Here is an 11,123-nt window from a genome sequence, read left to right on the forward strand (position 1 = left end):
GTCCTCATGAGATCCTGCACCGACCTCTCGAGCTCCTGGATCCTGCCATCCTGGGATGCCCCCCAGTCTGGCTGCTCTTCCCGCTCGTCTCGTCCGGCCGCTCTCTCCTCCGGCCAAAACTCTTCCTCCCCTCGATAAGCCACAGCCGGGCAACTCCGGGGTCTTTCAGGATAAGATCCCGGTTCAAAAATGCTTTCTCGGGGCCCACTACCCCGATGAGCAAACGTTTCTCGGGTGCCTTGGGTATCGAACATAGTCCAATCCTCTGCAGCATGTACCTCTTGTTTCCCCCACTGCGATGGGGTAGGGGGAGGCCAAGGAATAGCCTCATGCCGCGGGACTGCTCCCCCAACGGCACCTCGGGCTTCCATGAAGTCCGATGGCAAGGCAGTGGCCGGGACGGCGCCTCGGTCCTCTGCCCAGAAAAAGGATTTCCCTTCGGCCCCGCTCATGATCGATGTCAGACTCGGGGTGAGGGGGAAAGTGGATTCTGGACAAAATGTCAGATCCCAAGCAGGAGAACAAACCCACGTTCCAAAGAAGTAAGATTTATTTCCAAAGCATGGTTAGTCATGAACATACAGAAATTGTCCAGAATGAATACAATACACAGGGGCAGTATAATATAGGAACTTCAAACTTGGTTAACCCAATGGGCTCAATTCCCTCGCAGGGGAGTTGATTAGAAAAGGCGCAATGCAGCCTGAGAACTCCAACGGCTCATATCATAAACACAAGGTCAGTTCACACCAAAAACCACACGGGAATCTAATGAAGCAGAGCAAGAAGACATAACACTCCGTCATCCACCTGTAGGAGAAGCTTGGCAGTTACAGTTGCATACCAGAAGAGAATAACACGGGGAGGGAGGGAAGAGGGACACGTCCCCGAGAGATGGCAGCTCGCTGACAATTGTGTTCCATTCCCTTATGTTTTATATAGGTTTTAATATTATGTAATTATGTTTTAATTGTTCTAAATTTGTTGTATATATTTGTTGTTGTAACCCATCTTGAGCCCTGCTAGAAAGCTAATAAAATAATAAATAAATAAATAAAATACATATGTATTATCATGGGATGATTAATGAATCATGAAGGTGCATCTTGAGTTGCATGTTTAAAATACAAATTGACTGACAGTAGACTGTGCTTTTGGAATTCTGATCATCCATAGATCTAGAAATCCTAGAGGGATCTAATTTTTCCAAGAGTAGCATGAAAGCTCCTCTGGGTGGTCAAAAGATTCCTAGGAGCATTGTGAGATGTGGTACCAGGAGGCAAGAAGGGGGAAGTAGAAGAAATTGCTCTCCCCATTCTTGTGCTAACAGATTTTCAAAATAGGACAAAAACTCATACATGAGGGGAGTGAGTTCCACTGGTGCCTGTCTCCTGTTTGTAGTATCTGTAGTTTGTGTTATTTCTGAGTTTTTCTATAACCTCAGAAGATTATTTTCAGGGAGTGCAGGGGTTTACAGAGAGAGGGCAAGGGGAAAAACAAATCTTTTCTGTAAACTTCTAGTTCAAGGATAGATCCAACCCATGGTTTTTTGTTTTGTTTTTTGCCATAGCTTTATATTAGCTCTTTGCCATAGCTTTATATTAAAAAGTATGTTGTGCTAGAGGTAAAACAGAACTTTTAGTTATGGTGGTCTGTGTGTGTTATCATGCTGATGCTTTTCAATTTCCACGATTGAAAAGTAGATGAAGACATTTCAAAGTAGTCTTGAAGTACCCATAATGCCCAAAACTCTGGACTACTTTTTATGAATATGTTTCTTCCTTTAATGAAATCCCAGAAGATCCAGATAGGAAGGGAAATCTACATGGGAGAATGAGAAGAAAATGCAGGCAGACTCATCGCTGCTTGTTTTGTGGTTTTAATAATTTATAGTGCTGTGTGCATTCCATATAGCTCACTTGAAGAACTGTTGTTACTGTGTTTCTGCTTTCAGTTACAATATTAAGTGTTTTAATGCATCCATTTTAGTTTATTCTTGAAGAGGATACAGCAAAAGGGAAACAAACACAACCTGAAGATCAAGTTAGGTACTCAAAAGGTTTAGTAGCAAGAGCATGCAAAGATAATATTCATATTTATTCCGCAGTGCACCAAATAAAGATTAAAAACAACATACATACATGAAAAATTTAAATACTGTCATATACATCAACCTATTAGAGTTGCATGTACAGTGAGCACAAGATGTCAACAATGGTTTTACATAAAAATATATAACCATTAAGCCAGATGCATTTCAGTCCTTAAAGGCTTTCTTCAGTGGTCTAAGCAGTGTTGCACACACACAGGGAGGAAGCAGAAAATATTGCCCTGATCCCTGTTTTGGGCTTCAGATATTATCACATAAACAAATCTAGCTGGCTGGCTGGTATTGCCATGGGTGAGGCCAATGCTTTCTGCCCTCATTCTGGCATTTTTGGCTGAGGATAAAAAGGGTTGATAGTGCACGACTGTGGTAGAAAGCTATCACCTAGTAGACAAATTTTTGCCCTCTCCTGCCATTCCCCCTGAAAAATGTCCCCCCTCCTCATATGCAAGCTGTAAACAAGGAAGCAAAATGGGAGCATTTTGGCTTGGTCCTAATCTTATTTAAAGTTAATAATTACCTATAGACAAAATACATTATGGGGGGGGGCACTTAAATCAGAGCTGTTGAAGTTGCTCAGCAGGGAAATTGTTTAATTTAATTGCTGCAAATGCACAAATGAAGATAGCTTTGTATGTGTTCATCACAAGAGCCTGAGCCAACTTTTGTTGACTTGAGCGTCAAATGCTAAAAAGATACTGTTCCTTACAAGAGGGAAACCTTTGGGCTAGGCTACTTTTGTATTCTGTTCACTCTCCGATGTATCTCTGAATCAATCTTAAATCATTATTAAGATATACCATCTTACCAAGCTGTTCAAAAAGACTATCTCTCAAGTCAATAGATCTTTTTAACTTCCACTAAATGTATTTCATTTTTAATATCCACAAAAGAACAAAACCGTGCTTGAAAAGCAAAGCCCTTCATTCATATTTGAAGAGTGCCTTAACCACAGTGACTGAATCCAAATTATTATCTGGAGATTTCCAATTTTAGGGTGGAGAGAATCTAATAATTCAGGAATCTTACTCGGAATTAATAATTTTTGAAAAGGTCTTGTTTTTCTTTGACTGTGTCTTGAAATTTGAAATAACCTTTTCGATTCTAATTCCTCAGCTGTTCAGAATATAGCAGTAGCTTCACTGCTGTTACATGGCTTTCTTGAGATAAAGTAAAGAAAATTTTCTTTAGACAGTTTTGCCGTTGCCTGACCTGCAGTAATCCAGTCTGGTGTTTTTTGGGTTTTTTTGGCATCTTTTTTTTGTGGATGTTTAGTCATTAAAAATAATAACATAAAGCTGTGGCTCTTGTAAGAGACAGTGTTAGTTGAAATAAATTTTGAGCCCCCCAGCATTGAGGGGGAATGGAAAAAAATTACAAGACACAAAACCTTAGTCTTGATTCAGTCTTTACTGCTCAATTGCCTTCCTCATTTAATTCAATGTGTAAAAATAATTTGTACCAATTGTGTCACTGGGTGGGATCATAATGTTTCCTATATACAGACACTACAGGAAGAAAAGCAAGAACAACAACTCTCCAGTAATTTAATAACATGATAATCAAATTTCAATGAACTGTCTAAAATTCATTAGAAAATGAGGGCTGCATAATGAAAGGGATGTGGTTGGTTTGCTGATTAGCCACTGCCTCTTGTCATTTTGCATATCAAAATCAGGTCATATGTTTTATTACATATAATGTGATCCTAACAGAGAATGTCGTGTTATTCAACAGTCTGAAAAATAAGATAAAGCTATAAATACAGACCTGTTTGGTGTCCTTCATAAAAATTAATGTGTGTACCATCAAAAGTTTTAAAGTAGCAACTAGGTGTGTGCATTTGGATCAACCTGAGCTGAAAATGGGCTCCTCCTCTGGTAGCTGCCATTCTGTCACTGTGCCCACTGCCCTGTGCCAGAACTCCACAGGTGCCCGCCGGCTCTGAAACATCAGGGACCCTTGTTTTTCAGCTATTCCCGCAGTCGTCGGGAGGCTCTGGCCTTGGCCTCTGCTAGCAGTCCGCCTCCATGGAGCCACGGCTCCTACATGTGTGGCAGCCCTTCACCAGGCCCTGACCCCAGGCCAGGTGCTCTGGAGCACTCTGCTGGGTGACCGAGAAGGGCTGTCGTGAGCAGGGGGAGAGGCGGGCCACTGCAGTTATCAGGTGGCCGGGGCGGGACTCTACATTCCACTGTTGACCCAGGGATGCCGACCGGGGCCAGCGCACTGAGTGGGATAGCACCAAGCGGCGAGCGAAGTGGCAGATGGCGTGAAGCAAGCACCTTCGAGGGGGCCAGTCAGGTTGGTCTGCGTGGCTGGAGAGCCATGGCCGAGTGCCCGGCCACCGCCGCTGCGAGGCTGCTGGGACTGGGAGGTGTGCAGGCAAGCAGGCAAGCCTGCCAAGGACAGCCAACTTGTCATGAAAGTCAGCAAACCACTCAGCAACTTTGCCCGGTGAGCGCAGCGGGGAGATGAGTGGCACAGCCAGACAGCTGCTGGGGGTAGAGCTGGCGCTGTTGGGGCTGGGCGGGTGGGTGGCGGCGATGGAAGGGGCCTCGCTGCACTACGCCCTTCCAGAGGAGCTGCCACTGGGCTTGCTACGCCCATCTGAGGCCAGTGCTGCCTCCCTGTCCTCCTGCAGGGGCTGCTTCAGAGCTGTTACAGAGGGACCAGCCTGCGGCCGCCTCCAGCACTACCCACCCCCGCCGACAGTGCCACTGAGAGCCCGGCCGAGGGTGGTGGTGCCCTGCCAACCGTCCCGCCTGGGGAAGATGGCTGGGAAGAGTGCCAGGCTGGGCCGCAGTTGGCAGCCCACGAAAGAGGGGAGGGAAGAAACCTGCCTTGGCCACCTCCAGCCACAACGAAGCCCGAATGCACCACCTTCGGGAGCCTCCTGCGCCGAATGCTTGCCCCCAAGACCAGCCTAAATGGCATCCTCTTTCTCATATATAAGGACAGATTGATTTAATCCATAAAGATAGTAACTCTTCCTTACATAGTTTCTTAAATTGTTGTTGCCTCTTATAATTTGTAATGATAATGTAATGATAATGCCTCTTATAATTTGTAATAACACCAGATAATGCTTTTTGTGTATTTATATTTTTTTTAAAAAACACAAAGTATATAACATCAAAATGTATCAATGTCATGGGAAGCTGGTATCACCTAGAAGAATCTGGAGCTTCAAATGTTGTTGTGAATGTAGTTTCTATATTCACTCTGAGTTCGTACCAATATATCCCAGCTACCAAAACCCAACATATACAAAATATAGAATAAAATACAGGGAAAGCATATTCTACAGATGGGGGAAGCCATAAAATATTTCCATTTGTATGTCTTTATTTTCTTAAGATGGAGCTACATGTTTTGCATCTTTAATCTCATCCCATATAAACCTACACGTTGCTGTTCATCTACCAAATGGTGTCACCAAGATGATGATACCAGTTAGAAAATAAATGTGGTGCAATTTGCTGTAGGAGATGTTAGGTAGATTGTATGTATGACAGTCTGGGGTGGCAGAAGCAAGCACTAAAATATTTTGGCATGAAAATCCCCACACAGTATACTGCCACTGTCCTCATGATCACAGTGCATGTTGATTTTGGGATTAACTGGGGGCTGTCTCCCTACACAACACTTCCACATCACAACACCAAGTATAATTGTGAAAGAGGCCAAAACAATGTTTATTGACTGGCCTACAAGTGCTTGGCACCATTTACTGCTAGCCACTCTGAATGTAAATCATGATGGTGTTCCTTAGGTACCATCTCCTCTGACTTATTAAACCTGATTATGATATTTTCTGCCCTTAATATCAAAGAGGAGAACTGAGATTGAAACATAATTTTTTTATAGTGGGAGTGGGGAGCAAACTGGGGATGTTCAGAACCAACATTATACCACTGAAATGTATGTATGCATATATAATTTTAAAATATTTAATTATGGAGAGTGAGGAGTAAGCTAGGAAATGCCAAGTTCTCATCAGGGTTCTTAAGAAGAAGAAGAAGAGAAGAAGAGATTGGATTTATACCCCGCCCTTCACTTGGAGTCTCAGAGCGGCTTACAAACTCCTTTCCCTTCCCCTCCCCACAACAGACACCCTGTGAGGTGGGTGGGGCTGAAAGAACTCTGACACAAACTGCTCTTTCAGGAACAGCTGTGCCAGAGCTTGTGACTGACCCAAGGTCACATCAGCAGGTGCAAGTGGAGGAGTGGGGAATCAAACCCGGTTCTCCCAGATTAGAGTCCGCGCACTTAACCACTACACCAAACTGGCCTGGGGTCAGTTTCAGATGATCACTGCACCTCTTATAAAACACAGACCTCAGTCTGCCCAATAGCTTTCCAATCATCCACTAGCTTTCCAATCACCTGGAAAGACTACAAATGGAAACTGACTACAAGTTCATGCTGCAGCAGGTTGTCACACTAAACAGTACACTGTCACCACAAGTGACTGGAGCCAGAAGAAGGTCCCTATCCTGCTTAAGGAACCTCTAAACCCTATCTGACTCCTTTAAACAACATTCCCCCCCCCCTCACCACTCCTCCCTTCCCTCCAAATATTCCGTGGGCCCTGATTGTTCCTTTCTGACTTTCTGTCCTAAACATCAGTGTAGAAAAGGGATTGGCACATGCTGAAAAAGGGGATACATTTGGCTCGGTTTGTCAGAATATGCTTTAATACTGATGAGATGCTATTAATATTTCAGCTGGGAAGTTCTACGATTTCTTCTCTCTAACCTAAGGTGGTGGATAGAAGAATATGGCTTTGATGGCTTTCGATTTGATGGCGTTTCATCAATGCTATATCACCATCATGGAATTGGTAAGTCTGATTTGTTTTGTCGGAATTGTAATGTCATAATACAGTGGCATAATAATTCTTTAATTTGTTGATCATTTATTTTGGAGATGTAGTGGGAATGTCCATAACTTGACTTGTTATGTTTTCCTTGACTACCTGCGTTTTTCTTTCTTTCCAGGTGTAGGTTTTAGTGGAGACTACAATGAATATTTTGGTATGCAGGTTGATGAAGATGCTTTGGCATACCTAATGATGTCAAATCACATGATACATCTCTTACATCCAGAATGTATAACAATAGCTGAGGTAATTTTAGAATATATTTTCATTCTTATATTTTAGTTGTTCAGTTATTTGAAAGATAGAATCATAGAGTCGAAAGGGACCTGCAGGGTCATCTAGTCCAACCCCACACACAATGCAGGAAATTCACAACTACCTCCCCCCTACACCCCTAGTGACCCCCAGAAAATGGGGGTGGGAACCCTCCAGGATCCGTGGCCAAAGTGGCCTGGAGAAAATTGCTTCCTGACCCCAAAGTGGTGATTGGCATTTCCCTGGGCATGTAAGAAAGATGATTTAACTGAATCAGCTATGATTATATGAATTTTTCTTTACATATCCTTGTGTACAGTCAAACTATTATTAAATATTTTAGTTTTAGATATCAGTGAAAAAGTTAAATACAAGCTTAAATATGTCCCATTTAAATAATGGGACTTAAATGTTGTTAGCGGGGCAGGACTGTACACATTATTTATTTATTTATTTATTATTTTCAATTTATATCCCGCCTTGCCTGCATAGTAGTATGATTCTTTAAAATGAGGTTGCTTTTAATAAACCACTGTCATTCATGGGGGGGGATATTTGTCAGTATTATGATTAGGATGTTACAGATGTTACCTGTAGCCACTAATATTATTTTAATAGTGAGAGACAAAACTTTCCTTTTCAAAAATTATATTTAGATAATGAAGATAAATTTAAAATGTACTATGATCTTTAGTTAATACTCTTGTGATGTTCATACTATGTTACAATAAGTTTGCTTTGTTTATGATTTGCAAATGTGCACTAGTTATTAATGGCATTGAAAGCTTACAATTAATATTTCTAAAGCAATTATGCAGAGATATATGCATCAATGAAAAGTCTAATTTGTGATAAATTGAGAGTGTTAAATGTTTATCCTAGTTATTATCAAAATTCATTGGAATGTTTAGTATTATAGATAGCATTTATCAATAAAACTTGATAGCGTTAATCAGAAATGTTTTGAGGCACAAAGGAATGCTGCTATCATAAAGAACTGTGAACCCCAAAGTGCTTTCAGTAAAATTCTTATTCATGCAATTTGCAGCTTATTTCAAGCAAAGAATTATCTCGAGGCTTTTTCTTCATTTCTTTCCCTTATTATTTATAACTAATGATGTAGTTAGTTTATATACAACTTGAATGAATATATCATGAATGAGTAGAAATGGGCTGAAAGGATCAAAGGTTTCATAAGACTTAGTGGAGTGGATCCTATTTGTATCTACCTCAGTGCTTTTTGTTGTTTTAAAAAATGCTGCTGGTACACATATATTTCCACCAATTTCTGCTTCAGGACTTGGGAGAGTCCCCCCAAAAGGTGTCAATACTTAGTACCAGTGAGTACTACCACAAACACACACACACACATACACAAGTCTTCCCAGCTCCGCTCCTACTGCACTGAGTACAGCTTGAAGCCTCATCCCAGCTTGAAAGCCTGTGATATAGGACCTCAGTTTCCAGTCATACTCAAGCTTCCCTTATTGCATATATTAATTTACTGTGGTCTATTCCTTTTTTTAAAATGTATTGGCAAGATCTCAGTAGCATCAAGTATTTAAAACAAAAGTTGATGAAATGAAGCAATTATGGGATGTATTAAACTTAAAATTGTCTTATTGATTTTGGGGTTTATTTCAAATAAAATTAGTTCATTGTCAGGAAGCCAGTGCATGGTTATCAGTATTCCTACCAATGAAACAGAGTCAAGCCTGTTTGCATTGCCTGATTTAAGGTTCTTTTTTTAACAAGATGTGCCTTCAATTTATTCTACTTAAATTGAAAACTAGTTCAATTTCAATACATCATTTTTCTGTCTAGTGGGAGCTTCTATACAAAATGTGGAATTGATCCACATGCTCATGGTGGGAAGAAGTTGGGAAGGAGGAACTATTGATATCATTCTAAATTACAAATGGCTAGCATGAATTTGAGCTTGCATGTAATGATAATGGAATGAGTGGCGCTACGGAAGAGGAATATGCTTTTGTCTAGAGTAGGATTGATGTATAGCCCTGTTCCATAAGGACCTGTCTGATAAAATTAAGCAACAGAATGTTTTTCCCCCCTGAAATGTTCTGAATATTCTCCAACTCCAACTTTCTTCCTACGCACAGGGAAGAGAAACATATGAGAAAAGTGATATGTGCCTTACACTTAGATTCTGCTTCTGCTGTGCTAACACTAATAGTTATGAAATCAGACTAGCCTCCTCCTTTTAATGGGAGGATGAGTGATTGGTAGCAGCATTGTGTCCTCTATTAATAATTTATTGTTTAAAACTAATAAACAGTCACAGTTCTAAATGCCTCATTACTTCCTTGGGCTAAGAGTCTGCACTATTTGCTTGCAAACTAGGCCTATTAAAGTTAATGTGTTTGGATATTTGATGCTGGAGTGTTCATGTGATAGTGTGTTCTCATAAGATTACTTATGTTGGCATCTTCTCTTACAGTTACGTAATTCTATGAGCACGTCCGTGAAGACCTAACCAGAGAGGAGTAAAAACATCCCTTAACAAACAGTCACATCAGGCCTGCATAACTTGTGAATTGCCTATCTGAATGCAGACTAACAAACATGTATTGTAGTCTCCACATTGTTTGACACCTCTCATGTTTTTTGTAGTAACCCAGGAGGTTAACAGGTCCCCTGGCAGACTGTCATATGCTACCAGTGGCCTCTTCTCCACTGGGTTGTTCAATAATTTTTTGGGCAAAATAGGCTTACCTACCAGCATTGACAGATTCTCATGTATGCAGTTTGCTGAAATTCTGAACATTAATATAATTTCAATCTTTATACAAAGAGGAATCATAGGAAACTCACAATTGCTGCCATCGCGGAACACCACAGTCTGGTTACTACAGGGTGCTAGGTGGGACATGCATGCCACACCCATTCTCCAGTCATTTCCTTGGTTACCAACCAGTTATGAGGTTCAGTTAAAAGCTTCTGATTATCACTTACAGAGCCACAAATGGTCTTGGACGGACACGGACACACACACACACTTTCCTCCAAGGAGTTCAGGGTGGTGTACATGCTTTCCCCCCTCTCCATTTTATTCCCATAACGACCCTGTGAGAAAGAGTATGAGAGATGGTGACTAAGCTAAATGCAACCAGTGATCTTTGCAGCAAAGATGAGATTTGTGTCCAGGTGTACCCAGTACCTATTGTTATTACTCTATTGTCTCCATCTACCCTTGAAAGCTTTCTTGTTTTGAGGATGTAGTGTTGTTAATTCTTGTCAAATAATAATTTTGTTTGTTTTGTATTATTCTTCAAGGATGTTTCTGGAATGCCAGCCCTTGCTTGTCCAGTAATGGAAGGAGGTGGTGGATTTGATTACCGACTAGCCATGGCTATTCCTGACAAATGGATACGGGTCAGAAGTTTATATGTTCTTCTGAGTTCATTTTTTAAAATTGTATTGTTAAATATAGTAAAACCTTTGTTATCCAGCATTTGATTAACCAGAATGCTCAATTAACTAACATCACCCAGAAAGCAAGCTTCTCAGCCACCATAGCCCTATGTCTGTACTCTGTGTATCCAGGGAGACCTGGTGGGGGTCTTTCCTAATGCACTGGTGGAATAAATGTGCTGTTTATACCTGCTGTAAAGCTCAGCACAATATGTAACAATTATTATTCTATTTCATATACTTCATGCATTTATTGACTTTATTTTTGAACTAAATTCTGTTAATCATTACACTTACCTAGTAGCACTCAATAATACATACATTTGCTGGATTTCCATGTCCACAAGGAGAGGAATGATTTTCACTACTCCCCACAATGGAAGAAGTCAGATTTCCTCCTAAACTATTCATGGGAGCTCTCTGTCCCCCAAGAGCAGCATTTGG

At 41.0% G+C, this 11,123-nt stretch overlaps 1 protein-coding gene across 3 annotated transcripts in view; it reads left to right on the top strand.

The window, feature by feature from the left end:
• Positions 1–11,123, top strand: part of GBE1 (glucan (1,4-alpha-), branching enzyme 1) — a 249,753-nt gene that overhangs the window by 146,420 nt on the left and 92,210 nt on the right. For all 3 annotated transcript variants that reach the window (XM_015425426.1, XM_015425427.1, XM_015425428.1), the window contains exons 8-10: positions 6,838–6,953; positions 7,111–7,238; positions 10,542–10,640. In XM_015425426.1, coding sequence (XP_015280912.1) covers positions 6,838–6,953; positions 7,111–7,238; positions 10,542–10,640 — 343 coding nt within the window. The remainder of the gene's footprint in view (positions 1–6,837; positions 6,954–7,110; positions 7,239–10,541; positions 10,641–11,123) is intronic.

The sequence above is a fragment of the Gekko japonicus genome, unplaced genomic scaffold (genome assembly GCF_001447785.1).
Source record: "Gekko japonicus isolate JY-2015 unplaced genomic scaffold, Gekko_japonicus_V1.1 scaffold207, whole genome shotgun sequence".
In the NCBI taxonomy this organism is placed as follows: domain Eukaryota; kingdom Metazoa; phylum Chordata; class Lepidosauria; order Squamata; family Gekkonidae; genus Gekko; species Gekko japonicus.